The 15,976-nt window shown below is 47.9% G+C and overlaps 1 protein-coding gene across 6 annotated transcripts in view; it reads right to left on the reverse strand.

Moving 5' to 3' along the window:
* Window positions 1-1,077: 1,077 nt before the first annotated feature.
* The window catches only part of Antp (homeotic protein antennapedia), a 151,440-nt gene continuing 136,541 nt past the window's right edge, over window positions 1,078-15,976 (reverse strand). For 5 of the 6 annotated variants that reach the window (XM_076762249.1, XM_076762252.1, XM_076762250.1 and 2 more), the window contains exon 3: window positions 8,840-11,903. In XM_076762249.1, coding sequence (XP_076618364.1) covers window positions 11,650-11,903 — 254 coding nt within the window. In that variant the 3' untranslated portion in view covers window positions 8,840-11,649. Of the gene's footprint in view, window positions 1,183-8,839; window positions 11,904-15,976 lie in introns of those variants that run through there. The other variant, XR_013079420.1, reaches the window with a different exon arrangement.

The raw sequence follows: 15,976 nt of genomic DNA on the forward strand, positions 1-15,976 counted from the left end.
CCCTCGATATCAATTATCTTCGATACGAATTACGGTTACACGAAGCTCTCTGTTCACCGACGACGGGGGTTTGTTGGGGTGTTGTGCGTGCCGGAAGTTAAGCCAGGGATGAGCACGGGTGGGGGGAACGTAGCGCGAAGATAGGGGCAGGAAGAAGGGTGGCAAAGAGCAACAGAGAGAGAGAGAGAGAGAGAGAGGAAGCGCCGAAAATTGATGTATTCCCTATGCAAAACAGCAGAAGCACGGCGCTAGTAGTAGCTGGACAGCACGCAACCGGGAATCCTCTATGGCCACCGACTCTCTCTCGCGCTCTCTCCTCGTCTCGCCTTCTACCACCATCAGCGGCTCCGTCACCTGAACAGAATCGAGAGCGGTATAGGAGCAATTAACACTCTATTAACACTAACGACGCTCATACATAACAACGGTGCCGCGGGGATTGAATTTATGGTCTGTTAATGGGGGTTACTTTATGCGTTATGCAGTCGTACGCGTCACGACGTCGGCCAGCGTCGCGTAAATTTTCCGAGACCCCGCGCTGATTCTTCCTCGGCGAGGGGAGGAAAGAGGGAGGGCGCGTGGTACGCCACCCGCCAATTCGAGCCTCTCCGCTTTACACCATTAGTATTAGATACCTCCGTAAGGGTCGTCGATCCAAAACTCGAATGCACGACGAGGGCCATTTGTCCAGAAGAATGGAAATTGCATCGTACGAACGTTGGGGCAAGAAACAAATCGCAGTGGGTTCGCGCGGCGATTTTCAGAGTGTTGACAACTCCGTTCGACTGGGACCGTAATTCAACCTAATTCCCATTCCCAGAACGCGTCTCGTTCGGCGTCGAGAGCCCCGAATGCGGGGAAAAAGGAGAAAGAGGAAACAGGTGTACGCGTAATCTCTCTCCGGCGAAACGCGAGTAAACAAGAAAGTTAGAGGGCTCACCGTTCGTCGAGTGCAGCGGAGTCGAGTGCCAAAGTTCATCGTGAGATCCTGCCCTCCTCACGGAGACGCGGCAAGGCCGGTAAAGTGATAAAGCGGCCATAAATTCTGACCGCCATCCTCCCGCCGAGCCCCTCTATCTTCCCAGCTCTCCGCTCCGCCGCCTCTTCCTTTCCCTTCCCTCTTCCTTTTCCATTTTGCTCCGTCTTCCTCCTCGTCGGCCGCCTTTGCAACCTGGGATGCACCTGCAACAACGGAATTGGCAAAGGTCAGCGCACGTTTCGTTGGTTTAAACCCGCGGCTGCTCTCGATACTCACGCGGATGACGGATCTCCTCGATGATCGAGACCGAGGAAGAGATAATCGCTCCGACGTTCGAATCGCTAGCGGGGAATGCGATGTTTGGACTCGTCGGGTCCGGAGGTTAACTCGAAATTTATTGTCGCTCCGTTTCGACAATAAGGCGGAATGGGACCCGTTTAGACGAACGAATACTTACCTTCTTCGGATCGCATTACGTAATAATTAAGTAGAATGGAAGTATAACGAAACGAGAACGTTCTCCTATCGTACTAGTTAAAATCAATTCCGCGGAACGTCCTTGGCCGTGGACCTCGAGACGCCGGTCAATTGATCGTACAGACGTCCCAGACGATGCATGAAACTGATCTTCTCTATCTGGAATATTCTCTATTCGAAAGATCGTCTCAGTGACAGCATATTAAACGGATCATCCAGTCCCCAGTCTTTTCCCAGAGAAAACATTTGAGGCGACCCGCGCGTAAGACAAACACGAGCTCCCCTCCGTGGGAGCCGAGCCCTGACATATTCGAATCCCGAATCACGGAAAGTAGCTCGGGGAAGCGTTCCTTGGGAGCCTGGTCGAATTTCTAACAAAGGAATCACGGCTCGCGGCGCACGGGAGACGAGATACAGGGGCTTTCCGGAAATTAGGTCAGCCAAAGACGCATGGAATTCCACGTGGACGCGGATAATGGAGACGTCCCAGGCCGGGAAGAAACCGTTGGCAGCTGCAGTTTGGCGAAACGTCGAAATCCAATAACGGCAGTGTTCCAGGCATACCGTCCGCCTAGAAGCTAGGCACACGGTATGCTCGTTGCAGCGCAGGGGCGAACAGACAGAAATCCCAATAAATCATCCCGTCACGAGCCGTGAGCCAAGGCGGAGCCTCTTGCCTCGTATTAGCCAATAATAATCCTCTCCGAGGTGGAGGCCATCTTGGATTATACAATGGTTCCTTCCGCCACAATTCGTATAAATGCAACCTTCGGGTTACCGGGCAACCTTTTCGAAGGGTCCCAGTGGCGTACGCCCGGCGATATTTTCGTTCGAGCGTGAAAGACGTCGTTGATCGCGCGGATCGATCCCGTTCTCGCTACGCGTCCTCGATGCAACCAAATTGGAGCAACCCTTGCGCGACCAAACGTTTCACGAAAGAATTACTTCCGCACGCTCTCGAATCTTTTCACCTTTTATTCGCGGTAATTCGACAAACGCAATTTTAAAGTCGAGCTCAGTGTACAGGCTGTTTCAGGAAAGGATCGTTAACGGCGATTAATTAACTGATCGAAGGGGAAGAAGCAACAAGGTAGAGGCTCGATCGATCTCGCGAATCGAGGTCGAAGGAACCCGACCGGTCCACGTGACCGGTTTTCGGTCGCGTATCCCCGTTGTTCGCGCTCGAATCGATAAAGTTTGACCCGACACCGAGACGCGAGTCGAAGGAATTTTTTTCTTTTTTATTTCCCGCCCTCCCACACCGCACCACGTGTGTGACAACTTGGTTCGTTTTCATATTCAACCACAATTTATTTCTCGTTTTCAAACACAGCTATTATAATTAATATAATTATTATTAATATGGACAGACTCTTATATAATATAATACAATACGGTTTAGACTTGTCGACATGATAGCGTATAATAATACTATTATCGTTTCTCATCGTCATTGTCGTCGTCGTTACTCATAATACATAGCTCATCCGCGTGCATATCGTTCCGTCATTGCAATCGTATCGTTATTATCGTATTCGTCATCACCATCACCCGCCATCATCGTCGTCATCGTCCGCGTCATCAACATCGTTCGCTGACATACTTTTTTTTTTTTCTTTTTTATCTCCATGTGTACATTTAGTTTACATAATGCGGGACACTACAAAATAATTATATACGTTTATCATAATTCGTAATACTATTATATTTGTATTTATATTTATATTTATATTTATATTCATATTTATATTTAAATATATATAATTTATATATTTATATATATATATATATAGATTCATTTATTTATATCTTCTTTTCCACTTATACTTCGGTAAATGGTGCGGCCCACAATATTTTTCGGCCTGTAGGCACACACCCCTAACTAATATTTCATTTTTTTTCTTTTCTTCCGCATCGCGTAACCGTTTCGAACGAATGCGTTGTACCCGGTCTTCTCGTGTGGCTGAGCATGTATTGCTGCGCGCGCGCGTGCGCGCCTGTGTGTGTGTGTGCTTGCGTGCGCGGCTGTGTGTGTATGTGTGAATGTTCTCGTGTATAATATAACATGTACATAGATGTTCCACCGGTTCGGACGGAGCAATGTGTCCATGTAACGCCGATTACTCGAGTGTGCGGCCGATGTTGGGAAAAAGAATCGATCTACCCGACATTTTTGGTTTCATCGAGACCTAAGCTCCGTTCGACGATTCGGAAAGAAAAACATTTTTTGAGATTCCATTATTCTAAGAACATCGTTCGGGCGTATATCTGAAAACGTGGGTGCCTGTAGATACTGGCATATATGCATATACACACATAGACACCGTCATAAATGCTCGCAGAGATTCGCAAGTATCCGTAGACGCAAATATTTGTACATAACGCTTCTACGGATACCGCGATTACCCATGGCCAGTTGCCCAAAACTAGATAACGACTAGAGTTGCGTACGACCATAAAAAAATATAAATTCGAAAAGCCTAACTTAGGGATACGATCAGTTAGTTGTTTCTGCGACTGGAAAATGAAAAGTAAAAGGCGTCGTTCTGTGAAAACGAGACGCAAGAGTGCCGCACACTGGAGCGATCATAATTAACATCGGGGGGGGACGACAACGTGGCGGCTCTTAATAATATTGTCATCCATTTACTCTATTTTATTCGTCACGGTTACAGACCATCGAAATTTCAGTCGCATCGTCCGTAATCCACGACGTTGTTCGTATATCGTTAACCGTATCAATAAATAGTAATTAATTAGTCCTCTGCTACCGTTACTTTGTAATTCTTTTAGTCTATTAAACAGGTACCTACTTTACCTACGCGGTATCGTATACAGTGGTCGCGGTTCGCGATTCGACGCCGCGACGTCAGACGTCGCCCTCCACATTGCCCCGCCGATAAAAAAAAAAAAAGACGTCCTCGATGCGCGACCGCCATTTCTCATCGCTTGGAATTATATTTACAGCGTCACTCTTGCTATTACATGGTCCGTGGCGGCCTTCGGCGACCACGTGACAAGGTAAATCGGAGGATTCTCGATAAGTACTGTTCTTCGTCCGCGATTCCGACCTCTAAAGTAAAAAGGGGGACCACCGATCCGCTAAATCGACGTCCAAGTACGAATAATTACTGTTTTCGTCGCGTGTTACGGGGGGGAGTCTATCAGTCTTCACGGAGCGGAACCCTATCGACGAGACCGCGCGTTTTACGAAACGTTTGTCGGATTGGAAACGATTTCTCTGCAACGATAACGTTTCCAAACGCGGTCGAGAAAGCAATTACGCATTACTGTATTTATTCGGATTAATTGGTATGTACAAATGCTGGGGGACGATGGGGTAGCGTCTTGGGTACATCTCGAAAGCCGTTCGTCGAAAAATAAAGCCAATAGAAAACGCTGATAGAAGTTCGAATATTGTTGCGGCACGTGTGGATTTTAGCGTAGCGGACCTCTTCTCTATTTTACCGATATGAAATCACGTTCTCATTGTAGAAAAGAAAGCTTTGTCGAGTCGTTCGGGGATGACGAATGCGTTCGAGTTTACAGCGCATGGATTCTCGCATCGCCTGGAGCGGAGAGGCGAATGGACCTCCATTTCTTTTTTCATTTCTTTACGTATTCGGATAGATATACAAGTACCTAGAAAGGTGTACGAAACTAGCAACACCTGTCTGGAGAGCGACAGGCGGTCAGGAACTCTTCGGCGCATGGGCGTGCGAGGACGTGGCTTTTTCGTGTTTGCCAATAGCGTTCGTTAAACGATCAAAAAGACACGGTGATCGTTGGAAAACTTAAGGGAACCCATATTTAAATGCACCACGTTCGGATATCAAAGTGGACGAGGCAACGATACGTGGAGGATCCTTCGAAACTTAGCACGAAACTCGCTGGAATTTACGTAGTCACGCTGAAAGGTTTGATTCTGGTATGCACATAAATACCTCCGACCACTCGGTTTCACGTTGTAAAAAATATTTATTGGACAATTAATGAAAACAGAAGGAAAAAACACGCCTTGCTGCGCGCAACACGGCGTCAATAAATATTACGCGGAACTACATTAATATAAGGGGGGGTGGGGGGCCGAAAGCTGCTTATTCTTGTCAAGCATTTTTTTTTTTTTCAATCCTCTTCCGTTCTTTAAATCTCATTGGTGGCGTCTGCGAGCACCCCGAATAGACACATCGATTTATGTACACGATCGCAAACTCCACGAATTGCCTAGTTACTTAATTGCGCATTGCCCACGGTACATAGAACGGCGATCGAACGAACATCATCTTCGATCCGACGTTTATTTCCTGCGTCCATGACCACCGCCCCCGCTCGCTGCAACCGACATGCCCGTTTCCTTAATTCTATTTAATTATCATCTTAAGACTTAGGCTTTAGACGTTAACCTTAAACGATTAAGCGCTAGCTTAGTGACTCACTTCGTACGTACACACTGTTGTTACCATTAAACCCCGTTACCTTATTCCCTTTTCGCGCGAGCCTTCTCTCTTTTGCCTCTTCGCTTTAACTCTACACACGATCACGACACTCGCTTCGCTTCCTCGTTTCCCTTTATTCTCTCTCTCTCTCTCTCTCTTTATTCCTCTGTTTTTAAATTACGTATATCGGTAATTTTACGCGACTATATAAGAGTAAAGATAAAATATATAATTTGCATTTTACACGTTTCCGTTTAACGCTAGGAAATTTCGTTCATTTCCCGCCTCATTTCGCCGCATTTTTATATATATATATATTTACTCTATATATAAGTAGTTAGTTCGCTATCCAATGGATACAAAAATTTTTCACTTTAAGCTAAAACTGGCTGCTCGCGACGATCGCTCGCCGGTAATTATCCCTTCGGTAATAGGACCTTCTAAACGTTTCTTTCATTTTTTCCCCCCACCGTTCGTCTTCTCCGTTCCGAAAATTGCATTCCGTGTCAGGGACGAACGATCGTCTAAACGGAATATCGAATGGAACGCGCGATTTGTCGCGGAGCAACGCCGCGAGATTATTGCACAATTCACTTTTTTCCGCGTGCCGCGAAACGGATTGCCGGCCAGAGAAATACCGACGATAAATTCGCCAATAAAGACCCCGCGCGATCTTTTCGTTCCTGCAGATAAAGAACCCTCGAAAGAGTATTTCCAATCGTCGATTTCACCGTGCGTTTATGAATTGAGACACAACGACGTACCCCGTGCCTCCGTCCAATCGGCTAAAACGTTCGACGAGGATTAATGTTGGCGAGCCCAGCGACCGCGAAAAGTCGCAGAAAACGGTTTGTCAGGCAGGCATTTATGCGTGAAATTTAGCCCGCGCTGTTGACCACTGTGTCGTAACAGTTGATACCGTGACGCAAGGGCAATAAATACTTCCTTTGTCTCGAAAGCCGCACCCTACGCTTCAATGCCGGCCATTACCTGGCCTACATAGATCCTATCGCTGATTAATGTACCCAGAATTAACGCGTGTCTCACTTACCTACCGCGAAATGCGAAAAAATCGGGCCCGAATCGTGTGAGGTTAATCGATTTATCGCGAGGGTTATAAATCGTAATCGATACACCGCGTTGGGGACCACGGTGCCCGGCAAACGGGAGGAAATTTGCTAATCGACGTGATATACGATCGAAAACACGTTCGCGGTTTATTGTTCGATCTACCGATCGCGCGAAAAACCAACCACCAATCGTCGACGTCCACCGAATCATTGCCAAAATCGTACGCCACGTATGAAAGTGCCTTCTGTACAAAATTCGGGGACAATGGAAAATTAAATTACGAGTATTTTCGAAACTAGAAATCCTGTAAATGATTAATGGTGTACGATCTTGGCTATCGCTAGGAAGATTTTCTACTCGAGACCAGCGATTCGTTACGACTGTGGTAGCCAGAGAAGTTACGTAAATTTCAGCTAGAATGTCCTTGGCAATGGTGGGGCGAACGCAACCTTTGCGCGCTACTATCTTCGAGCAGTACGTATCCAAGTAGTTTCGCGGAAGTAATTTAATATGAAAATTGAACGTCGATCGTTTATCGCCGGTGTTTCTCTTTCCACGAAACTTTTACGAAAACCCATACCGGCAACGATACGAAGCCCCTCGACGGGCAATCGAGTTTAATTGGCGCCAATTTGCCCGAGCAATTTAGGATCGCGACCCCTGACCGTAAACGTACGTTTCGGCGCCCCCTCGTTCTCCCCCCGAAAAAGAGAGTCGCCCGCAAGGGACAGCGAGCGATCGTCGAAGATATTCCGTTTTTCACAGTTCGTTGCTCCTCAAGGACAAAAAGTTATACATAAATAAATCTCTCGAGAAAGAAAGGCCGGCCGGTGCTCAATCGATGCGCGTGCGCGAGCTGGACCATGTATTACGTATATCAGTTCCGTGTATCTCCCTTATTTTCTCCCCCTCGATCGCTTTTCCATTTTTGTTTTTCCCTCGTGGACGCGCGAACGGGACGAAAAGGAAGTTCGCGGGACACCATTTCGCGCCCCCGGACGATCCCTCGATCCCGCGATCCGCGCGCGATCGTCGCTTCTTCGTTCTAATATTTTTTTCACATTTTTCCTTTTTTTTTTTTGCGTTTTCTCTTTTAAATACAGCCTTTTCGTCGTCGTCTATACATATTACGTATTCGTTAATTATCGTTTATTACGTGTATCGTAAATTGCGTGTATACAAGGTATAAACTAAATTATGTCGATCTAAGTTTACAACACAGCACAAGAATTCGCCGCGGCGGAGTTCTCCGACGTGTAAATTTTATCTCCGATCGATCGAAATTTTAGATCCGTTCGCAAACTGGTTTCCCGTTCTGTTCTTTTGGATCGACGCCTTGGTTTCGAAAGGGGGGGGGGGGGAGGAATTTAAAATTTCGACTCGTTCGAAAATAAAATTTTTCCCGACTCTGGCGTCGGCCCGCGGACGCTGCGACGCCGGATCGTGCACGGCGTCGGCGTCGTCGATCGCGAGTTTCGATGATCGAGCCGACAGATGGTGTTTGGTACTGCTTGGCACGCTTAACGCGTTCGATGGCCGCTCACACACGAAAACAGAATGTTTTGACTGGCAGCGAGCAAATGGGAAACAAAACGGATCACGATCTACACCGAGCATGTGACTAGCGATTTAAACGAAGGGGTTGTTTCGCCCTGTTGGCCCCCTCGAGCCTCCTCGACGCCCTTTCTACTATCTTTTAAATTAATCAAACACTGGGCAAACGAATAATATATTCATTCAAAGGCTTTGAAATTAATTTTCAACTCGTTCGAGTAATTATTTATCACGCTTTTACTGTCACTCCAAAATGGCGGACCTTCTTAAGATCTGCTGCTAAAGATGTAATGTAATATTTAATTTATTATTATGCCACGTTCCACGAGGACTAAAGAAATATTTTTTAGACAAATGAAAACTAGAAGGCTCTTCGATGACCCTGGAATAATTTTTCACCCTTTCTACTATCTTTTAAATTAATCAAACACTGGGAAACAAGTAATATACAAATGATCTATCAAATAAGGTTTTGAAATTCATTTTTCATTGTCATTCCAAGACGGCGGACTTTCTGAGGATCTTCTGCTAAAAAAGAAGAGAGTAATATTTAATTTATTATTACGCCACGTCCTACGAGGACAAGGGAAATAATTAGAAGGCTCGACTGGAGCAACAGGGTGGACGATTTGGATCGTTGAGCGGTCAACGCGACGTCTCTAATCGGAGTACGGTTTTTCAGAGGAACATTCTGGCGTTTGTTAAGCATTCAGTCGCTGAAACTGGACGATCGTTCTATCGCGGTGAATTCTAACGCCGTTTTATCCGAGCGTTCGAGTGGGTATTCTGAATCATTTCGCGGCGGACGGCGAAATAGAGTTTTCTGTCGGCGGCTTTGCTCTCTAGAGTCGCCATTAAGGTGCCAAGCGGTTTCATGCCGAAAGCATCCTATTCCAAAAATACGCTACGAATTACATCACTTGGTAACTTGGCCTCGTGTCGCGCGGAGCAGCAGTAAATTTTCGGCGACCACTCGCTCGCGAGGACCTCTCGAGTTTTGGTCGTATCGAGGATCCTTCCGTCGAGGTCGCCGTTTCATTTTTTCTACCGTTCATTGTTTTGAATATTTACAAGGGAAAACGATAAACGCGGCGCGATCTCCCGCGTCGAGAAAAATGGCGTTTGCAACAGAATCGACAAACGTTTGGGGAGTACCAACCTATAGAATACGTTTCGATTTGACAACGAGCGTTGAAATGTATGGATTCGTTCAATTTTTGGAACACTGTAATGTTAGCGTACGTTGTAAACGCCTTTTTCCTCCGGCGACGCGTTACCCGTAATTTTCGAATTGTACGCTCGACGAGAATAAATTAACGATTTGGATCTCTTAATTAAGGTCTGTTTCGACGTGTTCTTCAAGCAGTATGCCGCGAACGAAACGTACACCGACGGGACAATTTCAAATGAATGGAAATAAAAAATAGAATAAACCGCGTACGAGCGTTGAAGAACAAGCGAGTATCAATTTTTTGTGAGACTGACCTTGCGACGACACCGATGAAGAAATGTCAAAGTCGGTTTTCGATTCTGCTCCGCCGGAGGCCACCGCTCCTTCAAACACTGTTTTCGTTCGTTTCAGCACTACGGGGTGACATTCCCGTTGTCGCGTACGCGATTGGCCAAAAATACTGGCGTCGACGGATCCCGATCGATCGATCACCAAGAAATCACTGGAATTCAACCAATTACAGCACACAGACAGACACTGATACTTCACTGGTTCCACGATATCTCTCGTCGTTATCATTTTTTTTTCTCTCTCTCTTTTTTAGCTCCTCCGCTGCTTCGTCTTTCTCTCTAAATAGGTGTGCAGATGTTCCCCGGAATTTCCTCGTTTTTCTCGTTTTGTTTTCCACGTCGAATCCTCCCGGCACTGGAGAAACACATTCGAAGATCACACTTGGCACGTTCGCGATTCCTAAATACCCTCGCTGAGCCACCGCGGTATTGTAGAGAAAAACCTATCTAAACGATCCTCTAAGAACACTAAACCGTTCATCTACTCGCTAAACAGAGACACGACGGACGACCGTCCTCTTTTCCGCTATTTTAACTAACCGCTCTACGACACTACGCGTGTACGACGTAAGAGAATAAATAATAAAACGCTTTCCTAAGGTATATTCGCGCGGTATTTTCCACAGACACTCTCGTACCACGATCCGCAAACACGACGTCACATTCGCTCAAACCTTTCTCTCCTCGTCGTCGCGGCGCAACATTCTCGCTCATCTTTATACATATACACATATATATGCATATACAATCATATATATATTTGTATGTATATATCACTTTACACGGGCACATTCATTCTCTACTTACAATTACATAGATCCGAGCATTCGCGCGCGCAACTCCCACGTTCTCTCGCGACATTAAAGTACGTATATTTCGTTTCTCTCCGTTATCTCTATAATTATTATAATTATTATAGGCTTTAGTACAATTACATTCGGTTAAATGTAATAGAGGTTAACGCGGTTCTGATTAGCATGTGATCCAGTTTTCTTACGATCCGATCCCTCTTCTTCGGTTTCCTCGACGTTCCGCTACATTGTTATTAGAAGATCGCGCGTCCCTATAAATCTTCATCCGACTCGTTCGTGTGTCCCGTTCCATTTCCTCTCTCTTTTCTCTATTCCCTCGTGTCTCTCGTCCTTCCATTCCTCTTATCTCGCATTCCCTTCCCTCTCTCTCACTCTCTCTCTCTTTTCGTCCCTTTGTCATCGTCCCGTTCACGTCTTCACTTCCATATCTCCGCACTGTCTGTCGGCCGCGTTCGTTTCTCGTTCTCCGTTCGTCCCTTATATCCGTCATCCCTTCTCTCTTCTCCTTTTTTTGGTACGAGCAACTTGATTAACACGACAAAATAAGCGTCATTGCTGTTTTTTGGGGGGGAGGGAGGGCTGGGGAGGTGTATATGTGTGTGTGTGTCTGCGTGTATATATACGAGGTGGGGTGGTGGTTTTGCAGGAGATGTGGGGGGTCATGTTTGGAGGTCGTCGGGGGTTGCAGGTCTGGCGGGGTCTGGGGGTGGGGGTGGGGAGGAGGTAGTGCTGGAAACAAGGTATTAACGACCCTGAGAGAGATGAGACCTCTTTGGAAGTTCCACTCCTCGGGACTCTCTCAACCCTGCGGCGACGTCTGCGGCGAGATCTCGGTGTCGCCGTCGCCCGAGCCTGGCTCGCCCTTCGTCTTGTTCTCCTTCTTCCACTTCATCCGTCTGTTTTGAAACCAGATTTTGATTTGCCGCTCCGTCAGGCATAGCGCGTGCGCGATCTCGATGCGCCGCCGCCTGGTCAGGTATCGGTTGAAGTGGAACTCCTTCTCCAGCTCCAGGGTTTGGTATCGGGTGTACGTTTGTCGTCCTCGTTTCCTCTCTGAAACATGGAAAGGCCAACGGATTCTCGTTAGTGTCGCGTTTCGACTCGTTCTCGCCTGCTTATCGAAATCGGGGTTAACGCGTCCGCCACGCAAAACGAACCCAACGCCGTGACCTTCATCGCGATCGATCCCTGGTTGCTCTCTTTTTACTATGCTACGACTGCTAGCGACGTTCCACAGGAGTTATGTGCACAGATCGAGGTATATAGATACATATGGTTTAGTCAACCATATGGAATTATTAATCTAACCCAGAATCTGGCCAAACGAAGCAACTCCAAAGCATGAAACCTGGACCATTCGACGCTAATAACTACAGTCTGTCTCTCGTAGCGGTATTCTCGGGTAAATAAATCGGCGACACGTTGAAGGATCGGCTCCTTCGGCAACAACGTCCCTAGAATCCTAACATATTTCTACCGTGTCGTGTGAGTTACAAAAGGTATCGCTATTTTTCCCTGGAAATCGTTTATAAAATCTTTACGAATCCCCGGGATTCTTATTCATCAACATCCAGGCGAAATACCCGGCGCGATCAGCGAGAGGACCCGTACGCGAGCGCTTCGTTAGCCGGTCCGTACGCCTCCTGGTGGAACGCCTGGCCCGCTATCCGGGATATTTAATGAACGCCGAGCAACCTGCCTCGGCACGCGGGAAAGTTTTTACCGCGGCCCCCGTCGAAACAAAAATACCTGTCCGGCGAAGAAAAAGCTCGGGGCCGCCGGTTCGTAGGCGCAGTTCCGCGTATGATAGATACCTTACAGATATCCGTGACATGATCTGCGCTCGGTGTGGCGGTACACGAATCCCGTACAAGAATATTAATTGTGCTTGCCAAGGGAGCAAGGGAAAGGGAGACAAGAGGCGAACGGACAGAGAGAACCAGCTGGTACCGGCGCGCGGGCAAACGGACGCGTCCGTGAGGGTCCACACACCGTCTCGTACGGGCATAATCTCAAAGGGTTAGGTTAGCCGCTTGCCACACGAGCGCAAGAGGGCAAAACGAGGATATTTCAGAGTGGTACGAGGGAGGGAAAAAACGAAGAGGGGGCGCGGAGGACGTGCAGAGGAGGAGAACGAGGAGGAGGAGGAGGTCGGAGAAGACGAAGAAGAAGAAGAAGAAAACTCCTTGGTGAGCATTCGAGGCAAACGCCGCCCGTCGCGCTGTCGGCCGATGAAGACGGATGGCGATTCTCCTCCGGAGCGAGAGAGGGAGAATTCTTGGAGGGTTCTGCGTCGCTCGACCGGACGGAGATAGAGGCCCGAGGGAGAGGGAGAAACTCTGGGAAGATGCTCTCTTGTTCCCTCCCTCGGGCTACGCTCTCAAATTAACAACATACCAATCTCTTTACTTATAACTTTTAACGATTTGGCTAGCTCGACTGAGGAAAGAGTTATCTCCCGCCACGACCGCCATTGTCTCGACAAGACTGGAACAGAGCTTCGAAGATCGCTACGAGAATCTCAGGAGCAAGCCTGCTTTGAAACTTCTAATAATATTGATCCTCTAACGAGTGGCCAATTCGTCTGCACGGTTTCAAACGACCGCGCCGCGACGCTCGAGACCGAAATACGATGTCGACGATGTTTGTCGCGAAGCTGGAGTCCTGCTCGTTTCGTCAAAGAGGCTTTCGCGCGCGGCTACCACTCGGATGGCCGAGCTTATTAATATTCATTCGTCAGACGGTTAATGAAGGCACCTCTTGAAACACCGGCTACACACTGACCCAGAAGATCGTCAAAGCGTTCGCGGAATTAACGTACGGGCGTCGTGCTCGAGCTGCCGTGCACCGATTAGTTTATGCCTCTTTATCGATAACAGTCTTATTACGTAAATTGTAAACGATTCGCGAACGAAGGATTTACGTGTACCATCGGGGACGAAAACTGCATAGGCTTTCAAACGGCCAGCCAACGGCCAGCGGACTGGTCAAAGAGATTCCTAATAACGATGGCGCCTCAAAAGCGGTCGTTGACTGATTCCCAGTACCGACGCGTGCAACTGCTTCCTATTAAAGTTCGTTTGTCGTACCGAGAACGAAGATGGTATCGTCGCGATCAGGCTGCTACAAACTCCAAAATAATTCCAAGTTGTTACATATTTTCTGGCGTCGAGAATGGGCATCCTACGTGTCGACTCCGCCCTCGATAACTATTACCCTAATAACACGGTGGCCGTAGGATATTAGCAATATCCTACCGGTTTAAATATGCAACGTTCTCGATTCGAAGTCGATCGATTCCGCCGGCGAGGACTCGAATCTTGATTAGCCTCGTCTGCCGGCTGAATTAGACATTGGTCGGTCCGCTTTTTCTCGTTGGCCGAGCATGCGGGCTTAATTAAAGAGGCGTTCTGTGCCCGACAACACGCTCGTAACAGTAATGCGTGCGGAAAACGGCCGCGTGTATGATTATGCAGACTACGGAGGACGCGAACCGGAATCGATCGAAAAAGAGAGAAGCTTCTACCTCGTTTCAGCGAGAATAAATGAAATCGCCTGGCGGAGGTACGCGTGATCGAGTTCGGAGGTCACGTGGATTACGTGAACACATCTCCCTGGATTCAGAAGTCACAAAGAACTCAAAGAAACTACTTTGCGTTAGGTAGAAATTTTGCAATCGTTATCGTTATTATTATATTAAGCCAACCGGCCCAGAACTTCCTATCTAAGCAGCCTTCAGTTATCTTACGTGAGATTATCGATTGAAGGTATTGCAGAGTTTAGTCGCTTGTTGAACCAATGTTCAATCATTGTATATAAATATTAAAGGAAAAATATCCTACGAATTATTCGACGAACAGTCGAAGAAGGAAAACTGAGAGCATCGAAAGTTAACGAGCTCCACGCGATGGAGTTCGCTGGATACGTGGCAATTGGCAATTTTTTCTCAAAGAAAGGCGCCAGAAGTAGAGGTAGCGATATTAGTTTGGTTCCTAGGCGCTCTAGAGTCCTTGAGACGGTGCGAAAGCGTTATCCGCGCGCGCGATCTCCGGCAAATTAATCACCGCCGCGCAGCCTTCCAGGCTGGAAAGAATTTAATGGTGTGTTTTCATCGTGCGAACACGTCGTGGGAAACGAAGGCTGGGGTGTGCGCGGCTTTCTTTCGCCGGTTGACCGCTAATCCAAGACGCGTGGAACAGCTGAAACAACGTTGCTCGATGGAGGCTGGGAGGATCGCGATCGGAAAAACGGATCGCTCTGGGAATTCACCTCGGTCCGGAAACCCCCGAGCAACGCGAAGATGGAGTTTTTTCAGCGCCGCCCGGAGGACGGATCATCGACGCGCGAGGCGCACGGAGCGTGTTAAAGAGGTCGATAACAAGAAAACCTGGTCCTGGGGTAGCCTCGGTTTATGCTGAACCGGCGTTGCCGGTGCTCTCGCGGACTGAGGTGACTTTAAACGCGGGGCAATAAATTAACGGCGTTGGGTTACGCAAGGATCAAATGTCCCCTGGAGTATGCCCGAGAGATTTATGGGTCTGCCTTCACTGGCGCAGCATGAAGGAACGGAACGGAACAGAACAGAACGTACACAACCGTGCGGGCTTATTATAGGCTAGTTGCTCCGCTTCTCCGCTTCTCCTCCAGCCGACTGGTCTCTTTCAGACCCGCCGCAGGATACACGCAGGACTTTTCAGACGAACAGCTAGCCGGATGTTGTAACCCGCTAATAAGGCGCGGCCACCACTCGCTGCCCAATTAAGCTAAGCTTTACGTGGGCACCTTAAGGCCAGGCCTTGAAACGCTCTTCGATTAGATACCCTAGATATCCCATTAATTTTATCGCTCGCCCTCTATCCTTCTTCTGGACCGTTTCGAGCCCGTCGGGATTATATGACCGGTCGACGTCGCTGACAGAGGTTCAGATTAATCGCGAGGAATCCGGTGAACCGCCCTGGCGAACGCGACGGATATTTCGGGGATCTCTGGCCATCCCCCCACCCACCGAACCTCGCGACCACGATTATTTTAACACCTGCCTAGGTAACGATCTCGCGAGCTTTCCCAAGTCCGCGGAAATAACGGTTTCGACCGGCATCCCTTTAATCCCGACCACGAACGATCGA

Source organism: Colletes latitarsis, chromosome 3 (genome assembly GCF_051014445.1).
Source record: "Colletes latitarsis isolate SP2378_abdomen chromosome 3, iyColLati1, whole genome shotgun sequence".
NCBI lineage: Eukaryota > Metazoa > Arthropoda > Insecta > Hymenoptera > Colletidae > Colletes > Colletes latitarsis.